The sequence below is a fragment of the Cucurbita maxima genome, unplaced genomic scaffold, assembly GCF_002738345.1.
Source record: "Cucurbita maxima cultivar Rimu unplaced genomic scaffold, Cmax_1.0 Cma_Scf00033, whole genome shotgun sequence".
Lineage (NCBI taxonomy): Eukaryota > Viridiplantae > Streptophyta > Magnoliopsida > Cucurbitales > Cucurbitaceae > Cucurbita > Cucurbita maxima.
In genome coordinates this window covers 1,653,073-1,678,590 of record NW_019272049.1, presented here as the reverse complement: position 1 = coordinate 1,678,590, position 25,518 = coordinate 1,653,073, and the positions used below count along the sequence as shown (strand labels likewise).

The 25,518-nt window shown below is 37.0% G+C and overlaps 4 protein-coding genes across 9 annotated transcripts in view; all 4 read right to left on the bottom strand.

Annotated features, from left to right (window-relative positions):
- LOC111467165 overlaps positions 1–1,737 on the bottom strand; it is a 10,774-nt gene extending 9,037 nt beyond the window's left edge. Inside the window, exons 1-3 of one of the 4 annotated variants that reach the window (XM_023111958.1) lie at positions 1,553–1,737; positions 1,350–1,425; positions 997–1,059 (exon numbers count right to left, since the gene is read on the bottom strand). The gene's annotated coding sequence lies outside the window, so the exon portion shown is untranslated. The remainder of the gene's footprint in view (positions 1–996; positions 1,060–1,349; positions 1,426–1,552) is intronic. The other 3 variants (XM_023111959.1, XM_023111957.1, XM_023111960.1) reach the window with 3 other exon arrangements.
- A 4,932-nt stretch (positions 1,738–6,669) lies between these two features.
- Positions 6,670–9,864, bottom strand: LOC111467177. Of its 3 annotated transcripts, none has more exons than XM_023111980.1 (4): positions 9,649–9,864; positions 8,624–9,559; positions 7,416–7,664; positions 6,670–7,385 (listed from the first exon to the last, which is right to left on the bottom strand). In XM_023111980.1, exons 1-4 carry the CDS (start codon positions 9,652–9,654, stop codon positions 6,822–6,824), a joined length of 1,755 nt encoding a protein of 584 aa, XP_022967748.1. In that variant the 5' UTR covers positions 9,655–9,864; the 3' UTR covers positions 6,670–6,821. The 3 variants fall into 3 exon arrangements, with proteins under 3 accessions (XP_022967748.1, XP_022967749.1, XP_022967747.1); XM_023111981.1 differs by having other exon boundaries at positions 6,670–7,399; positions 7,430–7,664; XM_023111979.1 differs by having other exon boundaries at positions 6,670–7,664.
- A 1,670-nt stretch (positions 9,865–11,534) lies between these two features.
- Positions 11,535–15,113, bottom strand: LOC111467155 (probably inactive leucine-rich repeat receptor-like protein kinase At5g06940). Its single transcript, XM_023111940.1, has 2 exons — positions 12,759–15,113; positions 11,535–12,083 (listed from the first exon to the last, which is right to left on the bottom strand). The coding sequence occupies exons 1-2, from the start codon at positions 15,049–15,051 to the stop codon at positions 11,704–11,706; spliced, it is 2,673 nt and encodes an 890-aa protein (XP_022967708.1). The 5' UTR covers positions 15,052–15,113; the 3' UTR covers positions 11,535–11,703.
- A 6,296-nt stretch (positions 15,114–21,409) lies between these two features.
- Positions 21,410–23,991, bottom strand: LOC111467284 (zinc finger A20 and AN1 domain-containing stress-associated protein 8-like). Its single transcript, XM_023112141.1, has 3 exons — positions 23,813–23,991; positions 23,651–23,695; positions 21,410–22,221 (listed from the first exon to the last, which is right to left on the bottom strand). The coding sequence occupies exon 3, from the start codon at positions 22,206–22,208 to the stop codon at positions 21,687–21,689; it is 522 nt and encodes a 173-aa protein (XP_022967909.1). The 5' UTR covers positions 22,209–22,221; positions 23,651–23,695; positions 23,813–23,991; the 3' UTR covers positions 21,410–21,686.
- Between the last annotated feature and the right edge of the window lie 1,527 nt (positions 23,992–25,518).

Sequence of the window (25,518 nt, the reverse complement as noted above, 5' to 3'; positions counted from 1 at the left end):
GAGAGCTCCTTCCGCAACTGCTCGATGTTGGATTCCCGCACTCGCTGTACACCGACCCGACGGGATTTGATTCCCTCCCAGGCCGATTGCGCGGTGCGCTTGGTGGAGAGAGATGCCAGCATCTCTGGGGGCACAGATCGTAGCATGCCATAACCCTTGTGCCTGTAGGTTGACGCGCATCAACAAGATCCATTCGTTATAATTGGACTTTGTCAATATTGGATACTGAACGACGGCAGTCGTTGTCTCCCTGATCACTCGCTCAACGATAACTTGACGCCCTCTTCGTGGCGGCGGTGATGGAGATGTCGGCACACGACGACGGCGTGGAGGAGTGAGTGAGCCTGCCCGAGATGGGCCCCACGATGTGTGTGTTTTTACACTTCGCATTTTCTTGTACTCGAACCTGAGACCTTAGTGATGTTAGGTCAAAGCTCTAACCACTTGAGCTATTCAACTTGTTTGTTGATAGGTTGGCTCCTCTGCAATGATATACACCGATCTTCAACTTGGCTCTGATACCACTTGTTGGTTTTCACAGAATTTCGGTGAGAGGAAATTGGGAAAATGCGTAACAAAAAGGAGAGAGAAAAAATAACTCTGAATTTGACTGCGTTGAGGTTGTTTTGTTTTCTGAACAATTCTCCTATTTAAAGTAAAAAGGAATTCTAAAATTGGCTGGAGAGTGGCCAACTAAATCTGTGCCACTCCCTTCTAAAACTCTGGTGATCCATTCGACGTGATTTGTCAAATGGTCAAACTCACGATTTTCTGAAATCGTGTGAATAAGAAAAACGGTAAAACTCAGGTTTTATCTAACATAAAGTACTAAATCCATCCTAATCTCAAAGTCATAAATGGTAGCAGCCGACTTCAATTCAGGATTACAGGAATTAAACACTCAATCCCCATCGACTTACCAGCAATCGACTTCAATTTATTCCAAAAGGAACAAATAGATTCAGAGTTACAGCAATTATAGAAGGAATCACATACTTTCTAGCCCCAAGCTCCTTGGAAAACTTAGTTATACAAAGATCGAACTCCCAAATCTGGTCTCTGGCACGCCGGCAAGAACAAAACAACAAAACAACAAAACAGCATTGAGATAGAGAGATTTCCAAAAATTTTAACGAAAAAACATCTCACATTGCATAACAGAAACGCTCGATTCATCAAAGAGTAAGAACATCCACACTCCCAAAGCGAACTCAAAACTCATTAAAAACAAATCGAAAAACCACATCTAGAGCAGTGAAAGATACACACAGAGAAAAAGTAAAACAAGAATAAAGCTGCGAAAGGGAAAGAAAAGCAAAAGTAGCTACTGAAATCTAGCGAGCACGTACAAGCCATTAACCTTCAAAACAAAAGCCGAACCGCTACAGTTGTTGAGGAACGCAGCAGCACAGCATCTAAGTTGCCCTGCAATGTCCAAAGTCAAAAAGGCAAACAGAGAAAGGCGAAAAAAGAAGCAGATGATAAGGAAAAACAGAAAAAGGAGAAATCAACAGAGAAGAAAGGAAATGGAGTGAACTCAGCAGTGAATCACCAGCGGAAAGAAGCGCAGATTCCGAGATTGTAAGAAGGAAGAAGAGAGAATGAAACATTCATCTCGGGATTGATCAAATTGGCGCAGCATGCCCGGAATCCAAAGGTTCAGGCGTTTCTTCGAAGCATGTGGAAGTGAGTGATGATGATGATGATGATGATGATGATGCTGCTGCTGCTGAGAGAAACAATGGAAGATTTTAAAAAACGGCTGCCATTGTTGTTGCTCTAATGAGTAAGTTTTTTTTTTTTCTTTTTTTTTTTTTTTTTTTGTCGGTGAGTGGAAGTCACCGGAATCTGCCGGTCGCTCTACGCGTAGTACGGATTATACACCAACAATTGCCATAGCTTTTTGTCGTATTTACGAAATTGTCATTTTCACCTTTCAATAATTAATTTTCTTTTTATATTATAAAGAAAATTAAGGGTCGTTTGATTTATTTAATCATATACCGAAAATCTTATGGATAGCTCGAATTAATTTAAATTTTTTTAATTGAATATTTGATATTTGAATTTTCAATAATTTTAATTATTAATATATTTTTTTTTAATATTAAAAAATAATTCAACTCAAATCGTACATAGAGGGTTGGATTAGGTTACGAACTCTATTTAGATGGTTCGGATTACCAACTAACCTATTAAAATATATATATATATATATATATTAACAACCCAACTTTTATAATTTGAATTGAATAGCTCGAATTAATAGAATGAATTCAAAAAAAAATTTAGATCACCTTAAAATTTGAAACTTGATTAGAGTTCACAGCCCAATTCAATCAAACCATCTTTTGTCTCGGTTGAATTGGATTGGGTTGGGTTGTGAAATTATTTTTTTAATTATTATTTTTAAAAAAATCTACTTAAATATCAAACATTCACTGGTCAAAACACATTACTAACATCAGCTACAAACATCAAATATTCTTAATTTTCATAATAATCTAAGCTATTTGGTTATAAATTGCATGTTTTTAATGATAGACGAACACGACTCTCCACAATGGTATCATATTTTAGGCTTCACACTAATGTAGGGAGGATTCTTTGTTTATAAACTCATGATTATTCCCTAAATTAGCGGATGTGAAACTTTCATCATCTAACATTTAATTTCACTACATGTTTGTTTAAAACGTCTTCAACTGGTACGTGTACGGAAAATCGGGTCGCTGCATTTTAGTTGTACAAAAATGCAACCCAATTAAAACAATTCCCAATTAAAAATTCAATTTATTTAAATTATAATTGTACATTAAAATATATATATATATATAGTGTGAAGGTTAGGTGGAGCGTGGAGAATCATTATCAGATCATTTTATTTTATTTTTTAATTCCAAAATTTCAAACTTGTCGGTATGCTCTAAACTTTGTCGGGTCGGGGATTATAAATTATTTATTTATTATATTTAAAAAGAATTAAATTATTCTATTTTTTTAAATAACTTAATTCAGCTTTTAAGAAAATATTTGTATTCTCTCCTAAAATTTTAAAATATTTACTTTAATATTTCAATTTTAATACAAACTAATTATTTTAATTAATATTAATATTTTGTTGATTAGTATATTCTTTATTTATTTATTAAACAAATAATTAAAAATAGCGACAAAAACTATTTTTAATGATAAAGTCAGTGAATATTCATTCATAGGTGTCTTGAAACATATACAACTAGCTAGTTTCTTGTGAACCCAACGAAGTTACATATGGCTCACCGCTACTAACCAGTACTTAATGACCCTTTAAAGCCCCCATCAAAGTACATCAGGAGCAACCCGTACCTAAATCAACTACGATACATATGTGGGCAAAAGATAGTTAGCTAGAAACCCTCGAGATTCTCAACATAATACATCATAACATGTTATACAACTAATATAGATATTCAAACAAAACCCTAATACAATAGCCTTCGTTGAGTAATAGGAAGCGGGCTAGTCTCCAAACGTGTTCGTTCCTCTAACGTTGTGGCTGACAATTCATCTTGTGACTCATTCCTTCAGTCGAACGTTTTTCAAACGACGATCAATCTATCACAGGCCGCTCTGTCATTGTTTGATTACACTCGAAATTGTTTTTCAGACGTTTTCTTGGATCAAAAGGAACGGCTATAACCACCACTACGAACGTTTTATTCTCTTCGATTTTATCTTTTCTTGCTTTTTACGAAGTTACATTTGGAGCTAGTGTTTGTTGTGTAAGGATGCATGATTCATGTGGAGTGGTAGGGGTAAAATGGGGAATTGGAGGAGAGAAATGGGGTTGAGTCACGGTCACAAGTGGGTCGTTTTAGAGAACAAGCTTCAGGTGGGGCACCGACAATGACGATGGTGACCCTACTGCTTGCATGGGTGACCGGTCATTGATTGTAAATTTGAAAAATCTATGATTGAAAACGACATGTCGTTTCGAATTTTGCAGCTTCTGCTTTGCAACGCTATATTGGCTTGGTGGCTTAAATCCACTTTTTCTAAAATAAATAATAATAATAATAATAAAATAAATTAATTTTAACATTGATATCTCAATTTGGAAAATTAGAAAAAAAATATCGATCTTTTATTTATTTAAGAGTCGTTGTCTCTCAATTCTGTGAAAATGTAGATATCGATAGATATTTTCGTGAAAAAAAATGATTAATTATATATATATCAATATAAAGTATAAGGGTAAATATTAGGGGTGGACATTCAACTCGATAATCCGGACCAACCCAACCTGAACTATAAGGGTTGGGTTGGATTAACATTTCGAGTAGGGTTGAGTTCATTTTTCTGAACCCGAACTGAATCAGTTCGATTTTAGGTATATGGGTAAAACCTTCGAGCTGACGTAAGCCAAATAAAAAATATATAAAAGATATTAAGAATCATTTCGTATTAATCGGTTTGCCAATAGTAGTGAGGTACTATTTCAATTAAAATGTTTATATATATATATATATATATTTTTTGTTATATACCATTTTTATTAACTTTTAATATATTTTATTTGAGATGTAAATGAATAATTATAAATTGTGGATAAATAAAACTGAAAAAGAAATTGGACAACCCAACCTGAAAATAGAGAATTGGGCTGGATTTAAAATTATATTTGAGCCCACTTATAAATTAACATGTACTTTGAACCCCGTCGAGTAGACTCCTTATTTGGCTCGTCCCCTTCGTCGGCTCTTTTATCGAAATACTATTATTTAGGTTTCTTAGAGAAAAAACACGACTTTCAATTGAAAGGAAAGAGATAGACTTAGGGTTTCTTAGAGAAAAAACACGACTTTCAATTGAAAGGAAAGAGATAGACTTAGGGTTTCTTAGAGAAAAAACACGTTTGACTGTAAAGTTTTTATGATTGAGCTACTAAAAAAAGAGAGGTACATCTTGTTAATATAGACAGTGACTTTCAATTTTTTTTTATTTTTTCTTAATCATTCTATCATTAGAATTGCTTTTATTCGAATATAGTCTCACTTTATTCATATACCTCTCATTTACTTGGGTGTCACATGTCCACCCGCTTCTGTTTTGGTTTGTCCCTAAATCACATCTTATTGGGAGAGGTGCTAGTTTGATACCATTTGTAATACCTCAAACCTAGGATTTAGAATCTGAATTCAGCACTTGATGTCTTCGACATTCCCTTGCAACATGGTTACTACTTACTCTTCGCTTTCAAGAGTGAAGACTATCACACATACCAACATGAGTTCTTCCACCATATTTTTTTCCTTAGTCACATGCATAATGGGAAAATTCCTAAGGAGGTCGCCCAACATTGAATTGCTCCAATGCATGCTTAACCATGGAATTCAAGCTATCAAAAAGGAAAGTGCAATTTGTTAGTATAGGTACTGAGTGACTTTCGATTCTTTCATACTTTTTTTAGACCTCCTATCCTCGGATATGTCCTAGTTCATTTATGTACCTCTCATCTGGGGTGCAAATACAAGAAATGATTTCACGACCCAAAAAAAAAGAGAAATTCAGATTAGTCCCAAAACGAAATTCAGATACTTCCCATAAACAAGAATTTAATTCGAAGAGCGAGTGGAAGCGGATCAAATTAGGAAATTCTTAACATTTTCCTTATCGGTCACTATGATCTAACGGTCTGATTATGAAGATTTTCCAAATTTGAAACTAAATTCCTCTTCTCTTATAAATACAGCCTTCACTCCGCCGCCGCTGAATCAAAAATCCACCACTTCAATGAATCAATGAATCAATCATGTCTTTCTCTGCCTCTACGCCGATTCAGTATCGTCTTTACACCACCGCCGCCTCCCAATCCCAATCCCAATCCCATCAAGCTTTGGAAGTCCGATTGCGCTCTCTCAGCCGTCTGATCCCCACTTCTTCCTTCCCCGGAGTTCCGCCGCAAATTCTGTTTGAAACCAGACCCACTCCGGTGAACAATGCTCTGTTTCATCTCTCTCTGCGCCAACTCCATGATCCTCTGTTTCACATCCCCCGGTTACTCTCCACACTGGACATCCACGCCGCCGCCTGCGAAGTCATTGGCTGGAAGATCGCGTCTCAGATCGCCCAGTTATCCGCCGGAGACAGAGAGACGAGTTTCCACATCATCGTCGAGGTGGATTTCATCCAAAACATCTGGATGGGTCAGGTAGCCGGAGTGTACCAGGGGCATGGAAACGGCGGCGCACTGGTGGAGGAGACTTTTGTTGTTGATGAGTCGCCGCCGAGGGGGAGGCAGAGGAGAGGAGTGGTGGCGCGTGTTGAAGTGGAGGAAGAGAAGGAATTGGGAGATTGCTGTATCTGTTTGGATGAGATGAATAAGAAGAGGGAGGTGATAAGGACTCCCTGCGGGCATGCGTATCATGAATCATGCATCTTCGAGTGGCTCAACCTCCATAACTCTTGCCCTCTCTGTAAGAGGCCACTGCCATTGGAGGAGGACTCACCCTGACATTCTTTTCAGTTAATTACCCATTTTTCTGAGGGCTTATTTGCAATTTTTTTTACTACTCCTTGTAGTAATACTATTAATAATTGTCCTTACTTGCAAATATTTCGTTGAACAAATTTTTAGATATAGTCCAAGGAACTGATACAAATATTGAAGAATTGTTCGGAGAGATCTATAGGACATACACGTAGTTTATGAATAACCAATCATCAATGAATGAATCATAGTGTATAAGAAAGAATATGAAGAATGTGAGTTAATAGAGAAAAGACGACGGGACGGGAAGGGAAACGAAGCATTCTGTAGCGAAGAAAATGGTTTTCTTTTATCTCTCAGCTTCATCTGGATCATCCTTTCTTTCTTCCATTCCTTTAGATGGACCTTTCCTTTCTTCACTTCCATTGTCGCCCTCCTTGCTTTCTTCAGTTTCCTTCTTCGCTTCTTCTCCCTCCTCCTTTGCGTTCGAAGCGTCCTTTGTCTCTTCCTCTGCTGCATCAGAAGCATTCTTCGTTTCGATCGAATCAGAACCATCCTTTGTTTCTTCAATTACAGTCGATGCATCTTCCGTTTCCTCTTTTTCGTTTGAAGTGTCATTGGCTTCTTCTTTTTCATTAGAAGCGTCATTCGGTTCTTCTGTTGCCATAGGCGAAACGTCCTTCGTTTCTTCAATTGCGCTCGACATGACATCCCTTTCATGAATTGCAGTAGGCACAGCATTCCCTTCTTCAGTAGCAATAATGGCATCCTTTGTTTCTTCTTTTTCAGCATCATTGGCTTCTTCCCCTTCATCTAAAGTGCCCTTTGTTTCTTTGATTGCCGCAGACACGACTTCGCTTTCTTGAATTGCAGTAGACGCATCCTTCGTTTCTTCAGCTGCAATAGATGCATCCTTTGTTTCTTCAGCTGCAATAGATGCATCCTTTGTTTCTTCAGTTCCATTCGACACGTCTTTCTTTTCTTCGGTTGCATTAGAGGCATCCTTTGCTTCTTCAGTTGCATTAGATGTCTCCTTCCCTTCTTCAGTTTCGTTAGACGCGTCCTTCGCTTCTTCTGTTTCCTCAACCTCGGAGATGATTACCAATGGTCCTAGCTCAGATTCCATTTCTTTGATTTTCTTGGTTAACAATCTCAAGTTTTGAAGCCCTCTAAGGTGGTCAAGTGATGATGCCTGGAAGAACAATTAGAATTGTAATTAGAATTGACACAAAAACACATCTAATTGATGAAAAATTAGCCGCAGATTATACTGTATCGGTATCACCAGTGCACCTAGGACTTTAAATTGTTAAGTTAGGATAGGATTAATCACTTAATCTATTCCCAACCTAACAGCTTAGCCCACTGGCGATAACTCGATTGGCAACGTTCGATCGACTAGAAGTATCTATCGAAGGTTGAATCCCACTTCTTAACTAGTACGCTTTTCCACAAAATAAAGACAAGGGGAGGAAGCTAATCAGCTATATCTTTTCCCTTTATTCCTTCCTCCTTTTCAACCAGGCCTTTCGATTTCATAATTTCAGGACGTGATAAGCATATACGATTCATCTTACATCTCAAGCAAATTAATAACAGTATGTAACAAAAATATGTAGAAAAACACACCAGAATAATGAATCACATTGATATAACAAATAGTATTGGGCTCAAGATTACACCAATCACAATGACCATATTACCATAAGATTTCCCAAAAGAAGTTTGAACAGTGACATTTGAAAGAACAAGCTGTTGAGTTTGTTCCCATAGAAAGATCAGTTAAAAGGCGATATCAAAATCAAGACTTGTGTGCGGTTAACAAACCCAATTCGGGTTCATAGTATGACGAGCCAAAGGTAATATCAAAATCATGTGATTGTGTGCCGTTAACAACCCAATTCGGGTTCATAGTGTGGAGCTTACACATTTGATATGAGTAGCTAAAGAATACCAACTAATACATTCAATATGGCAGAAAACTTTTACATAACAGACAACGAACACATTTTATATCAGATCATACTTTCATATATGCATGTGGTCTGACAGCTAAAGGATTCTAATGGCTGTTAACGATATCATTGATTCAACAAAGTAAATTCCCATTTGAAATTATATATGAATTCACATAATTTTGCAATACCTCACCTCTTCAAGCTGTTGCCGTCGATGTTTAAGAGTCTCTTCATTGGCTTCCTTGTGAATAGAGTGAAGAATGTGCAGCAAATGAGAATCAAAACTCTCTGTACAATGCTGCGCTATCAAAGAGTAAGGAACAGGGAATTGGCAACCCATATTATGGAAGGGGCAATTCACAAGCTTCATTGGACAAACAGTTATGCAATGGCGGTCCATTTCACGTCTCATAATAAAGGCAGAACACTTCTGTTCACATTGAATTATCTTGAAAGGGCAAATGGAATCATGCTGTTCTGTGTGGTTTGCACAAAATAGTGCAGTGCAGCCTTCATTTGTGCAAGTTAAGGTTCTAAACCCACAGATTTCAACATGCTCAGCTAATTCTTCTGCAGAGTGGAATTTCTTGTCACAATGATACTCACTCTTGAAATCTACGTTCTTAAGCAAAGCCTGAGCAATTGCTTGTCTCCTGTCAAGCGGCCAAAAGCCATTGACATCCATTTCCTGAACAAAATCGTCTATTTTGTCCTCTCGTTTCTCACTTAGAACCCAGGCTGAAACTCTACTAAAAAAATTTCTCTTCGACAGAGAAAAATCTTCAACAAAATCAGAGATGATATCGTAAGGATGATCGGATAACTCCGCATCCGGAGCATTCTCTAAGATTACAGATTCCGCAACAAAAGTTTCGCTCCTCAAGGTTAAATAATCTACCATTTCTTTCCTCATATCGGCAGCCACGGAGCCAGGGGTTCGAAAGATACCTCCAGTCGTATTATCGACGCATGCGGTGGATAATCCAGGAAGAAGAAGTTGAGCAAGTTTGTGCACAAGTTCCGCATCGCAAAGATCACAATGACACAAAGGATCTTTGATCTCTTCATCCTCAATCTTCTCCGGTACGATTTCTTTCTCCGTCGTCGGAAGATCCACATTCGGAGATTCCTGCAACACAAACATAATTCTTCATCCTTAAGCCGTGAAATTCGAGTAAGAAATTGAAAATTAAAGATGCGTTTCCAACAGTATACCACCTCCATTTTTCCTTGAGGCAAAGGAAACAACAAAAAACTTCTCCTCCTCCTCCTCCTCCTCCTTCCTCTTCTTCTTCTTCGTCTTCTTGTGGAAGCCGCGTCGTAGATTGATTGGGATTGTGAATCTGTCAAATGGAGAGAGAATAGGAGGGGGGAAACGGAGAAAGTGAAAAAAGCTTGCAATTCAGATTTTCATGGCGGATCAGAATGGGTCAATAGAACGTGGCGTTTTTTAAAGCTTCTCAGAAACCGTTTCAACTCCGATTTATTATTTATTATTATTTATTTATTTATTTATTTTGAAGTATTATTGTTTTGTAATATTATTTTAAAGAAGCATTTAATTTTTATTTATTATCTTATTTAAAATTAAAGTAGCATTTCTCCCTTTAGTAATATATTGTCTGTGTTACTCATGCCTAAACATTCACCGTTTTAAAATGTGTTTATTAGGAAGAAATTTCCACACATTTAAGAAATGTTTCGTTCCCCTCTCTAACCAATGTGAGATCTCACAATCCATCTTTTCTTGTAATAGTTTAAGCCCATTACGTATTGCTATAAGATCTCAGCATCCTCGTTGCCACACCACTCCATGTTTGGTTTTGATACTATTTGTAATAGCTCAAACCCACCTAATATGAACCACGACCAATAAATTTCCATACCTCAAGGTCCAATTACAAAGACGAGAACCAAGAAGCTATAAACAAACCTTATACACTATTATTCAAGCTATGGTAAGCTCATCAAAGGAATTCTAGAAGAAGTTGGAGATCTCTCTTATATGTGTGCAAAGTTGAGCTCAAGGAAGAGATCATTTAATAAACTCAGCTAAATTTAATTCATTGTCCTATTTAATTATAATTTAAGTATTTATTTGTCATATTTGAGTAATTTTTAATATAGGAGTTAAGGTTATATTGTAACCCACTTAGGTTACCGTATTCTATCCCTAACTAATACTGAGGCTACGAGTATTTCTTATTTACTAGCCAATTTAATTTTGAAGTTATGTGACACATAGGTTAAAGATGTAAAGGCTATACAAAGTTTTTTTTCTTTCATCAGAGACATCACATCTTGGAATTAAAGAGAAGAATTTCTATTTTTTTTTTAGCTTTGTTTTAGAGCTAAGATTTTCTTTGCAAATTCTTGCATTTAGAACTTGCATGCTAGAGTCATTCAAGTAGTATTGATCAAACCTCTTGTGAAGTGATTCGAATAACAAGTTTAGAAACGAGTTTTCTTTACTTTTGATCTTGATCATCAAGTTAATCTGTTTCATATGTTCCCTTAGGTTGATTCCATATCACCACCACTAGCAAATATTGTCCGTTTTAACCCGTTACGTATCACTGTTAGTCTCACGGTTTTAAAACGTGTCTAATCAGAAGAGGTTTCCACATCCTATACTTTATCTTCCTCTCCAACTATCGTGGGATCTCACAACCCTACTCTTGATTAGGTAGGATTATATATTTTTTTTCTATTTAGTTTGGGTTGAATTCATAGAAAATAAAAAATTTTGGTCAGTTTGTAGGTTGACATTTGACCCCATCAACCTGAAAATAGAGTTACAACTCAATTCTACTATATTATGTTTAAGATTATTATGAACATTAAGAATATTTGATGTTTGTAACAGATATTATTGATATATTGTAACTTGTGAATGTTTGATATAAGAGTTTAGCTATCAAAGTAACCTGTATTGTGGATAAATATGATTTTTTTTAAATAATAAAAACGACCCGACAACCCAATCACACCCAGATTTGTTGAATTGGGTTATGAACTAACTCTAATCTGATTGTTCGGGTCACCAACTAAATAAACCCAAAATTTCATGTTAGTCCAACCGACTTTTAACCGACTCAACTGGTATACGCCCCTACAAAAACGATTCTCTTAAAACCCAAAGCTACATAACACCAAAATTTAAGCATCTTCATTTTAAAATCAAAATGATAAAAAAGACAAAAAGTCTCCTACAATAATGATATATGTGAATTTGGATATACATAAAACAAGCCATGGAGCTAAGACATGTCTTCAGCTCGACACCGAACTATCATCCTCTGCAGCCGAGAAGGCAGCAGCATCATCAAGGTTCGTTGTCGAACCGATCAGTTGAAGCGCCTTGGCAACTTCCAGCATCGACAGTCGTTTATCAGGCATCATAGAAGTGCATTGGAGGGCAACGTCTAGAGCTTCCAGCATTGACCCTCGTTGAGAATGCTCCAATATGCTCGGGTCAAGGACTTGGGAAGCACCATTCGCTATGTTCACCTTCCTCCTCACCCACTGGATCACGTCGAGAGCATCCGTCGATTCTGAACGCTCGGCTAGTCTTCCAGTCACCAGTTCTAGCAACACTACTCCAAAGCTGTACACATCCATTTGCTCTGTTGCCTTTTTGTTGTATTTACATTCTGCATTCCAAATGATAGATGTAACTAACAAGACTCTTTAGATCGCTTTACTACCAACACATTTTGAACAAAAGAAACCTATATAACCCGACTCGATCATAATAAATTGTACTGGACTGATAGATTTTTCGGGTTATTGAGTTTTTCAAACACCCGGGTTCGCTATGTTGAGGATTGTTGGGAGGGAGTCCCACATTGGCTAATTTAGGGAATGATCATTCGTTTATGCTCAAAGTGGACAATATCATACCATTGTGAAGATCCGTGATTCCTAACATAGTATTAGAGTCATGCCCTTGACTTAGTCATGTCAATAGAATTCTCAAATATCGAACAAAGAAGTTGTGAGCCTCAAAGGTGTAGTCAAAAGATGACTCAAGTGTCGAACAAAGTACACTCCTTTGTTCGAAAACTCCAGAAAAGGAGTCGAGCCTTGATTGAGAGGAGGCTGTTCGAGGGCTCCATAGACCTCAGGGGAGGCTCTATAGTGTACTTTGTTCGAGGGGAGGATTGTTGGGAGGGAGTCTCACATTGGTACGAGGCTTTTGGGAGAATCCAAAAGTAAAGCCACGAGAGCTTATGCTCAAAGTGGACAATATCATACCATTGTGGAGACCCGTGATTCCTAACACACTAGTAGTCTCAATTCAACTTTGATCGTAAACTTTTGTGTACCTGGTGCAATATAGCAGGAATGAGCGGATTCCGAAGCGACTGTCGAGTGAAACGCCGACTCTCCAACGATATGGTCGAGAGCAAAATCTGTGAGCTTCGGGACCAAGTCAACGTCCAGTAGAATGTTCGACGATTTGATGTTTCGATGAAGCAAACGTGGAACGTAGTCCTTGTGAATGTAAGCAAGTCCTTGAGCAACCTCAATAGCAATTCTTAGTCTCACATTCCAATTCAAACAAGAATCATTTCTGCATAACAAGTCAGCCAAGCTTCCTTTATGTAAGAATTCATAGATCAAAAAAATGGCATCATCAGAATGACAAAACCCCAGAATTTTGATGATGTTCTTATGCCTGATCTTAGCCAACGTCTTGACCTCGGCTTTCAACGACTTCCACGAACGACTCCCGAACTTAACAAGTTTCTTCACGGCAATCAGTTCACGGCTCGGTAAGCTTAAAACGAACACTTGGCCAAAAGCTCCCTCACATCCTTGTGCAGTTTTCTCATTCATCCCCATGATCAACGCGTGCTCACTGATTCTAAGAGGGTAGAAGTAGACCGAATGCCAGTTATCGACACGGGATTTCGATTTGAACGACCGGTAATACAGAACAAACCCAGCAGCTAAGCTCATAACTCCAAGAACACAAGCTATAGAGACAAGGGCACATGTCATTTTGTTAAGTCCAGACATATCATTTACTGGATGGCCTTGTGAACAAGGAGTTTGCAAACCAGGGCCACAAAGATCAGGATTTCCTTGCAGAAAAGAAGCTGGCAATCCAGAAATCAAAGAAAACGGAACAGCGCCCGATAGTTGATTAAACGAAACATTAAACAGTGCAAACTTTAAGTTTTCGAGTCGTTGAGGGATCGAGCCAGTGAGATTGTTATCAGAAAGATCAAGATAAGTCAATACAGGTAGATCTGCAAGGGAACTAGGAATTTCTCCACTAAAACTATTGCCTGCTAAGGACAATGAGACAAGTTTCTTGCAGTTCTTCGGCTCGGGAATTCGACCCGAAAGTGAATTATGAGACAGATTAATAATACTCATCAATGGAGAATCACAGAAGTTTGGTGGCAGATCACCATGAAAACGATTAAGCGAGGCAGAGAATCGATATAAGCTTCGAATCGATCCAAGACCTTGGGGTATCTTACTCGAAAAACTGTTGTTATCAAGCTGAACTTGCTCAAGATGAGTAGCCATTGATATGAACTCAGGAACTTCACCAGAGAAACCATTGTTTTCAGCTCTAATTAGCTTAATCTTAGGCAATGACCATAAGGATTCAGGGAAATCCCCTGAAAACCCATTGTTCTGAACTTGAAACCTCTCAAGATTCAAGCATTTATTCAAGGAATTAGGCAAACTCCCAGTGAAAAAATTGGTATGAACACTAAAACTCACAAGGGATTCTCCACTACAAACCCCATTTGGGAAAGCCCCCATGAGTTTATTCTCAGAAACATCAAAGAACACCAAATTCTTCAAAAAAGAACCCATCATTTCAGGGAGTTTTCCAGTGAGATTATTCTGAGAAAGATCCAAAACATTCAAACTCTTCAAACCCAAGAAAGAATAAGGGATTTCGCCATAGAAACCAGAGCTTTGAAGCCATAGCTCCTCAAGCTTCTCAAGCTTACCAATCTCATTAGGAATATCACTCATCAGATAAGCATTTTCAGACAAATCAAGAACAACAAGTTCAGTAAGATTATGAAAGATAACAGAGGGTACTCTACCAGAAATCAAGTTGTTCCTCAGATTAAGAATTTGAAGATTCTTCAAAGCCCCAATGCCTTCAGGGATCTTCCCTTCGATGTGATTCCTCGCAAAATCAAGAACTCGTAGAGAATCAAACAGAGAAATCTGATCTGGGATTGTACCCCAAATGAGATTATTACTCAGATTCAAACTCTCCAACGCGCTGCACTGCGAGAGATGAAGAGGAATCGGCTGATTGAAGCGATTATCAGCGAGATTAAGATGGGTTAAACGAGGGAGTTCGCAAATGGAAGATGAAATTTCACCGGAAAGGTTCAAACCCTGAAGAACAATGGCGGAAATCGAAAGCGATGAAGGAGAAGCACTCGTACAAGAAATTCCAGTCCAATTACAGAAATGGGTTGGAGAAGAAGAAACCCAATTCGAGAGAGAGTTCGTTGAATCGTTCATGGAAGCTTTGAAGGTCAAAAGGGTCGATTCCTCAGAGGATGAAGAACACAAAATGAAGAAAGAAAAGACTAATGAGAGCAACAATGGCGGTTTCAAGAGGGAAGCCATGGGAGGGACTCTGAGTGAGCTCTGTACTTCAGTACTCCACTATATATATATATATATATATATATATAGGTTGAAAAAGTCTCGACCCTTTTACTTTGGGGCAATTTTCTTGAGAAAAGTGATATGGGGGAAGGAAATTGACCTTGGGAATCATATAATAATCTAAGGGTTGATTTGAATCACGGGTATGGTTTTTTTTTGGCGAATAAATGCCAAAAAGTTGAAACATTTGGAGAAATTATAATAACATTTCTCTCATTTTTCTTTGTATTGTAACAAGAAGTCTTCGTCTTTCATCTCAAATCTATGCTTCATGGAGTCCTTTTTATAAATATTCGAACTTTGGTCTACTCCATAAAATTATTTATTTATTAAGATCGGGCCATTGGTTTCAAATCTCAACATTTTCTGTCTCGAGCGAGAGCCAAAATTGCTTTACTAAGTAAAAGAAAGGAAGAAGCGGAGTTTTTAGCTAGCACTTTCAAGCGGGTTGCTTCTCACTATACTAATTAAGTGAAGCATGTGCTAGATGTCACACCTCATTAAGAAGACGGTAGGTTGTGACTCTCACATGTAGACTAATAAGATGACGACTCTCAGTTGGTGTCAAACCGAGGGTCGAGATAAATAAGTGTCATGATGCGATCGAAAAGGACGATGCATCATCTAACACATCAACTGGGTAGCTTCTCACTACACTAATTGAGTGAGCGGGTGTTAGGTGTCACAATCTCATTAAGAAGACATAAGTTATGAATCCCACATGCAAACCGACAAGATGGCAACCCTCAGTTGGCGTCAAACTGACTATGTGAGGGTTGAAATAGATAAGTGTCAAAATGCGATCGAAGAAGACGATGTATCATCTAACACACCAACTGGGTAGCTTCCCACTACACTAATTGAGTAAAGCAAGTGCTAGGTGTCACAACCTCATTAACAAGCCAATAGGTTATGACTCCAACAAGATGTTTCAGTTGTCGTCAAACCGACTATGTGAGGGCCGAGATAGATAAGTGTCATGATGCGATCGAGGAGGGTGATGCATCATTTAACACACCAAGAAGAGTGTGCATTAACGACAAGTTAAGGCATAAGTAAGATTGGAGAGTACAAGACAACGTAAGTGTCGAACACAAGCTCAAAAAATGTTATGTAAGGGCCCTGAGCCATAACCTTAAAAGTCGGATTTTCGATAAAAGTTTCGGCATACGACTTTGAAGCTACCAAATTTGTTGCTTTATTTGAAAATATAAATAATACATCAACTACTCGTTACTTTTTTCAAGATAAAAGGAATCAAATATACCTTTTAAATATTTAACCAATTCAAAAAAATCTAAAAAATTTTAAATGGCTTAACCCATTTAAAGTTAGATAGTATCTCAAATTCTCGATCAACAGAGTCAACATTTCGAATCTCTAACGATATATATATATATTTTTTTTTTGTTCGTTCGAGGTCAAATAAAATTTACAATTTTTTTTATAAATAATTTTAAAATTTAAAAGGTCGAGAGATTAGGTGTGAATAATCGAGTAATGTTTGAAATTTGTTTTGATTAATTTCAAATTATGTTAGGAGAAAAGTATGAAAAAGAATCCTAAGTGATATTATTAATGAAAAGAAAAGAATCGGAGATATGACCTTCCACCTACCCTTTTAAACCCTAAACCCTAAACCACATTTCAACTTTCTTCAATCACTCTAACATAAAGAACAAACAAAGAATGTGTTGACTCGACCCGTCTTTTCGCACATAGTCACTCGTTAAATGGTTTAATACAATGTAATCTCTATTGACCCAGCTAGTCCTCTAACAAGCAAGTCAACTAATAGGTTAGTTTCTCTACATTAGAACTTTGGTCGGTGACGGGTGGAAGAGATGAGAATGGGAATAATGATAAGATAAGGAACCACTACAAGGGGAGTAAGATTCAGATTACCTTGTTGATCGAATATCTCAAGGCAAGAACATTGTTTGAGATTCGAATCACTTCACAAGCAAGATTGATCATGTCGAGCTTGAATGATTCTACATGCAACCTAAACTACATAGAATTGCAAAGAAACTTAGTCATTGGCTAAAGAAGAGCACAAATGTTTTTTTTACTATATTTTCCAAGTCTACTTACAAATACAACATACATGGCTTTATATAGTCTCAAAATGAAACTACTAGGCATTCCAAGAATGGTAACATTCATACTTAATGGTCATAATTAACCATTATTGTAACCTAAAGTAAATAAAAAGTCCTAAAAACTGTAAATTGTAACCCACCCAAAATTTATAACAATCAAAATTCACTCTTCTTCAATGTGGCATGCATTGAAACATCTTTTGATAATTTTGACAACTTTTTCTTCACATCGTCATTGAAGTATATTGTATGATTGATGTTTTTTGGTTCATATCAAGTCCTCTAACAAGCAAGTCAACTAATAGGTTAGTTTCTCTACATTAGAACTTTGGTCGGTGACGGGTGGAAGGGATGAGAATGGGAATAATAAGGCATTTATTCCTTCAATGCAATTTGATTCAAGACCTTCTCTCGACCATAAAAATTATACAACAAGAAATAAACTAAAATAAGTGCATAACCGTCAAAATGAGCATGAAATAAATAAGAATTGTTTTTGGAAAGAGATTTGGGTAACCCATTTGTAAGTTAACGACAAGAAATTAGTTGGCAACCCTCTAACAGTTCCTACAGATGAACCAAATAATATCAACTACTAAGAATATATACGGATGGTGACGTTATTTTTAATCATTTTTCGCATATAGTAGTCACGACATACATGTTGTAGCAGTCTTATTTAAGTATGGTTGTTACAATCTATCAATTTGGTATGACCTCGACTAGACGATGAACGAGAACAAGGGTGCTATCGACGTATAATCCTCTCATGGGTCGTCACCTTGACGACTTAAGCATCATATCTGGTTTGACATAACCACATGTGTGAGTTACTATAATGGCCCTCAAATACATCATAGTTAGTACGACATAGTCACATGTGTGAATTATTGTAGCGTACCAAAGCGGACAATGTCTGACTACTCAAATGCATCGTAGCTTGTCCGCTTTGACCCGTTACGATTTTTAAAATACACTCTTATAAAAAAAAATTTGTTTCTCTTTCCAATCGATGTAGGATCTCACGATTGTCTCCTTCTACGTTAGATTACTCAGCGCGGACAAACAAAGGTAAGGACGGTAAAAAGAGGAAAAGAGAAACGGTAAAAAAGAAAGGGGGCGGCAGTTGAGCTTTGGGGAACGCTGACTAATTTAGTTTGTGGCGGTGGTTTTACTGCTGACAGTAAGGGTAAAAGTTAAAAGCTGCAGTTCCCCTCATTTATTTCACCTATTAATACAAATTAAAAAAATTTAAAGCAGTATTTAAAATTATCCTTAATTTTTTTTAAAAAAAAAAAGGTTCAAAAATAACATTTTAGTTAATATTATTTTAAAAAATAACCATAAAATTTTAAATTTATTTTTATAAAAAAAATTTAAAAAGTACTAATGGAAATTTTAAAAAATCATACGTATTTTTTAAACATTTTTAAAAGTTAAAAGGGTATTTTTTAAATACTTCTAAAAGTTAAAAAGATATTTTAAAATCATTCCCAAATTTTAAGGGTATTTTTGAAATCTTTCAAAAGTTAAAGGGTATTTTTAAATAAAATATTAATAGTTTCTATCCAAAATTTTAAAAGTTAATATCATATCATTGCAGAGACTCGTAATTCCTAACATGGTATCAAAACTATGCCCTAAACTTAACTATGGCAATAGAATCCTCAAGTGTCGAACAAAGAATTGTGAGCGTCGAAGGTGTAGTCAAAAGAGACTAGAGTGTCGAACAAAGGGTGTATTTTGTCCCTTTGTTCAAGGGCTCTAGAGAAAGGAGTCGAGCCTCGATTAAGGAGGGCTATTCAAGAGCTTCATAAGCTTCAGGGAAGACTTATAGGGTACTTTCTTCGAAGGGAGGAATATTTTTAAATAAAATACAAAGTTTATGGAGAAAACATAGTAATAGACAAAATAATTAAAAATATTAAATTAGTAATTTGATTTGACATTTGTAGCAATATATAATGTATGCTTATTTATTAGTCAAGACAAAATAATAAAAGATCATTCTCTTTTTTCTTTTTGTAAATTAATGATTATTAAACATAATAACATTTAATAAAATATATATTCTTTTGTCAATTACTTATGTTTGGTCATTATATTAGATTTTAAATAATTTATATTGAAATATTGAAATGATTTCAAATCATTTTATTACTTTGGTAAATAACAAGCTTTCTCATCTAGAATTGTTACATCATGATATCACTTACTTTTCTTCGATATAAAATTTATATTATTTAAGATTCGAGTCGAGATTGGATATTTGAGACTCTTACGTTCGATACGATATGATCATGTTACCATGTTACTTGTCATGGAGATTTCGTTCGTAAATTTTTTAGATCACGAGATTTTCAGAACCTTGTCAAAAATCTTGCATTTTCTGCTGACCGTTACACAGTGTGAGTGTGATCGATTTTGTTTCTACTTCCGCTACAATAAAGGCTATCTCTATAGACCATAGATCAATACGAGTCCTTTCAAGATGACTCATACTCACTCGCAGATTTCTTGAGATGATAAACCAACTAGGGTGGAGGGGTATTTATACTGATGATTGATTGATGATGGATAATCTATTCCTAAAATTTCTCTACGTGTTTTCCGTATTTAATCTTGTAGCTCTATTGGCCTAGTGATGATATTTTAACAAAACATACTTAATTTTGTAGCTCTTATGACTGAACCAACAAAAAAGACGTACACCGTGTCGGTATAGATAGTAACGTAAATTTTTTTTAAGCTTTTCTAGATAGTAACTCAATGGATCATTATGGGAGAACCACCCATAGTCTAGCTTTTTGTGAGTCAATAAGTTTGACTTGTTCAAAACTGAATATTGAGCATCATGTTGGAATCATGGAGCATTTTTGTAACAGACGCGTTTTAAAACCATGAGATAAAGTAACGGACGAAAGCGAACAATATCTGCTAATGGTAGACTTGAGTTGTTACTATCTTCTATCAATGGACTTGAGTTGTTATTATTTGCTAGTGTTGGACTTGGATTGTTACAAATGATATCAGACAGAGCCAGACAAATCCAAATACCACAGTGGTGTGTCATCGAGGATGCTAGGTCTCCAAGAGGGGTGGATTGAGAGATCTATCATCGATGGGAGAGGGGAACGAAACATCCCTTATAAGATGTGGAAACATCTCCCTAATAGACGCGTTTTAAAATTGTGATCGTTTTGAACAACAAAAAGCGATTAATCAAGTACGACAACAGGTTTTCCAACAAGCATTACAAGGAGCTCTAGGAACTCTGAATAGTTGTTTGAACAACGAGTTACATTTACGTACCATCCGTGCTAATTTTTTGGGAATGAGGATTCTCCCATTGAGGACGAGATTCTTGTGAGGAATCCACAAGAACCGTTTAGATAATATGATGGCTAACGACGAAGAAAAAGAGGTAGAATTGCCTGTTTATATCCCACCTTTCACCAAGATCCTAATTGTAACCGTTCAAGTTCACTCTAGCAGATATTGTCTGTTTTGACCGTTACATATCGTCATCAGCCTCACAGTTTTAAAACGCTCTATTAAGGAGAGGTTTCCACCCCTTGTAAGAAATGTTTTGTTCCCATCTCCAACCAACATGTGTTCTCACAATCCACCCCCTTAGGGACCTAACGTCCTCGCTGGTACACCGCCAAATGTCTAGCTCTGATACCATTTGTAACAACCCAAGTCCACCATTAGCAGATATTGTACGCTTTGGCTGGTTACGTATCGTTGTTAGCCTCACAGTTTTAGAACATGTATGAAGAGAGATTTTCATGCCCTTATAAAAAATGTTTTGTTTCCCTCTCTAACCGAGGTGAGATCTCACAATCTACCCTCCCCTCCCCTCAAGACCCAGCATCCTCACTATCACTCGTTCCAACCAACGTGTGATCTCACAATCCACCCCTCTTCGTTGTCCAGCGACCTCACTGACACACTACTCGGTGTCTAGCTCTAATACCATTTATGTCTACCTAAACCCACCACTAACAAATATTGTCTGCTTTAGCGCATTACGTATCGTCATTAGCTTCACGATTTTAAAACGCATCTGCTAGGGAGAGGTTTACACATCTTTATAAAGATGTTTCATTCCACTCTCTAACCAACGTGGGATCTCACAATTTGCTTGACCGAACAAAAAGTTGAGCTATAAGAAGCATCTGATAAAAGCAATCGTTGACAAGGCGAACAAGTAAAAGAGGCCAACTGAAAGATGCAGCAGATACCATTTAACATAATGGGTAAAGAAATGCATACAGAGTAGAATGTCATTGTAGAGGAAACTCATGAATTCATTAAATCCACTAAGAAATCACACAATGAAGCCAACAAAGGAACCTTTGCCATGTCCAGAAGGACTCCAAAGATCCACCCATCACGACTTCCGTGATATAATACCATCGACGCCTGGTAAAGGAAACGTCCAGCTTGGACCGAGATGCATAGGTCTTAAAGCGTCGGGCATCGACTTCAAATCTTATCGAGCTTCTCAGCCTTAACAACAGGATTTTCTTTAGCAATGGCGTCCTGAGCAGCAGCGCGATAATCAAAATCACAGTTATGTTTGTCGGAATAACGATGAACAGCACAGAAGAGATTTCCACATTTGCAATCAAACCCAGTCAAACCAACGCGCTTTCTGCACGTGGCACATCGATTCGGGCGCTCTTTCATGCTGACTTCTTCACAGCTCTTGTTCGAGGAGGAAATGCAGGATGATTCTATTGAAAATATCTTAGTCTCCGTTACTCCGGCCTGTTCATCGATCGATTCTGTAATGACAGGCTCCTTCCCGTTGTTACTGGAACTTCCATTCATAATGTTCTCAATAGATGAGGCTGCAAGTTTTTCTTGTTCTTGTTTGAGCAGAGCGTCCTTGTAGCATTTAGAACACATGTTCATCGTCGATCCCCGTCCGAAGAAGCCACAGTTGTTAATGCAAGGCGTGGGGCATTCCGGAGTTCGGCATCCTGTCTGGTCATGAGACTCCATCTTCTCAAACCTCCTGCAAGAGATGATAGCAGCAATACATACAACGTTGTTCTGTTTAAACTTTCGACAGAAAATCGACATCCATCGCTTCAACAAATTTAAAGTAAAAAGAAACAAGTCCACACTTGAAGTTCATCTTATTTCTCTACAAAGTCTAATTAGCCAACTTAGAATTTATGTTCCATTCAAACAACTTAGCTCAAACCAATACTAAAACAGAGTGGAAAGATAAATGAAACAAAATGCAATATGCTCTAATATCTAAAAAAAAGATTAACAAAGAGCTTCAACGTTGAGAATTGTTGAGAAACGAGTCCCACATCTACTAATTAAGGGGTTGATCTTGGGTTTATAAGCAAGGAATACATTTCTATTGGTACGAGGCTTTTTGGGAAAACCAAAAGCAAAGCCACGAGAGCTTATGCTCAAAGTGAACAATATCATACCATGGTAGAGGTTCGTGATTCCTAACATGGTATCAAAGTCATGCCCTTAACTTGGTCATGTCAATAGAATCCTCAAATGTCAAACAAAAAAGTTGTGAGCCTCGAAGGTGGAGTCAAAAGTGACTAAGTGTCGAACAAAGGATGTAGTTTGTTCAATGGCTCCAAAGAAGGAGTCGAGCCTCGATTAAGGAGAGGTTGTTAGAAGGCTCCATAAGCCTCAGAGGAGGCTCTATGGTATACTTTGTTCAAGGGGAGAATTGTTGAGGATGGTTGGGAAAGGAGTCTCACATCTGCTAATTGAGGGGTTGATCATGGATTTATAAGGAATACATCCCCATTGGTGTGAGACCTTCTGGAAAAACCATACTATTGTGGAGTTCCGTGATTCTTAACATGGTATCAGAGCCATGCTCTTAACTTAGTCATGTCAATAGAATCCTCAAATGTTGAACAAAGAAGTTGTGAGCCTCAAAGGTATAGTCAAAAGTGACTCAAGTGTCGAATAAAGGGTTTACTTTGTTCAACAGCTCCAAAGAAGGAGTCGAGCCTCGATTAAGCGAAGGTCGTTCGAGAGCTCCATAGGCCTTAGGGGAGGCTCCATGGTGTACTTTGTTCGAGAGAAGGATTGTTAGGAAACGAGTCTCATATGTACTAATTAAGGGGTCGATCAAGGGTTTATAAATAAGGAATACATCTCTATTAGTGCGAGGCCTTTTGGGAAACCAAAAGCACATCCATGAATGCTTACGCTCGAAGTGGACAATATCATACTTTCGTGAAGTTTCATGATTCCTAGCACCAAATTCCAATGGTAAGAACACTAATTTATCATAACTACAAACACCAGAAATCCAGAGAAAGCCCAACATAAGAAAAGAAACGTGCTAAACAGACAAATCAACTAAGCAAATAATAACCCAATCCCCATCTGAAAAAGATTTAAACAAAATCGACGAACAGTCAATAAAGAGTAAGATACAGAGGCAGACAACTAACCTGTTAGCTCAGATGATCCTGGAGAGGAAAAACAAAGCTTAAAACCTGCTTCATCGCAACAAAAATCAAAAACCCACAAGATCAAACATATGAAAGTAGCCATAAACTAATCAAAATCAAAACAAAAACAAGAAATTATGATATGGGTAAGGTCGAACACACCCTATTGCAAGGAGATAAACCCTCTGATAATCGGAGAATTTGAGACCGGAGACGTAAATGAGAGAGAAAGGTAGAAAGAGAAAGAGGGTGAAGAGGCTTTAGGGTCTCTCTTTCGTGTATTTTTTCTTTTATTCAATTCTTGATTTTTTTTTTCCGTGCTGCTTTTCTTCAAATTTTGAATTCAAACATAAGCTCGGGTTCATAGGGTGAGATTCAAGATGGGCTTTTATATAGGCCCAGAATTGATAGAAAGCAAGGCCTAAGATCGTCAATCGGGTGGATGGTGAGATCCCACATCGATCGAAAAGGGTAAAGAAATTTTTTTTTCTGTAAGGGTGTGGAAACATCTCTTTAGCAAACGCGTTTTAAAAACTTTGAGAGGAAGTCCGGAAGGAAAAATCTAAAGAGGACAATATTTATTAGTAGTAGGTTTTGACTATTACACTTAGGGTTTTCCTTCTGCAACAAGATCAACGGTCTACTTTATGCTCAGTAAACCACACCATTGTAGTAAAAGTCTTAATCCCATGATCAAGATTAATCCATACGTCCATTAAACAATCCAATAATCTTGTAACCATACTTCGATAAGCAGGACTAAACGAACATCAACTTAGTGATTTCAGCTGAGGTCAACCATGTAAGTGAGCTTATTGTTGGAACCCTTCTATCTAGGTTGGATGAATTGTAGGATGTATAACTAACACATGCTATGCAGTTTATCTACATGTTACTTATTGTATTATGATTTGCTTATGAATTTTTTTGTGATGTATGGACTTCCAGAATGTCGATCCATGTTTGTTATGATACCATGTTCATATTTGTCCTATGAGACAATGATGAGTCATATATGTTAAGTATGAATATCATGAACACGTATATGCGTCTCATAGGAAGGTTATGTCATGAAAAGTATGAAAGTATGATGTGTATCATGATTTCAAACATGGGACCTCATGCATGTTGTATATTACGAGCATGAGTAATTATCCAGTATATTTTTGTATGGACACATACACCATGATATGATACACGCTCCTTTCTTTCCGTAAGTTTCTAGCAAAATGAGCATGTGCTACCTATAGTCAGACCTAGAGGATTTGTATACGAGCTCACCTAGTGGATTCATGCACGTGTATGTGAATGATATGTAGAGAAGTAATATACATCCAACCCTAAACCCTATCCGTAAAAGAAAATAGAGCCCAAGTAATAATCATGAAAAGTAGGTCCCATCAAGAAACATGTTACATGGGATTTCCTCTCTCGTCCCAAATAATGTGGTCACTTACTATATCTTTTTAAAATACTCAACCTACCTTTAACATTTTTACGGTTAAAGGCAAAGATCCTATATATGGATGACGACATTTGAGGAAGCCATGGAACCCGGACTAGATAGTTAGTTTTTCTACATTTAAGTTGTAGATTCCATGTTCGAGTAGAACATGAGCATTAGGGGTGTACATGGTCCGGGTTGGATCGGGTTGGGAGATTTTTTTGACCCAACCCAAAAGTTCAGGTTGGGTTGTCAATTTTTGTTAAAGTTTTATTTATCCACAATTTATAACTATTCGAATACATTCTTAAATAAAATATATTAAAAGTTTACCAACAAACACAAATCCATCTTTGACAAAAAAAAAAAAAAAAAAAAAAAAAAAAAAAAAAAAAAAAAAAAAAAAAAAAAAAAAAAAAAAAAA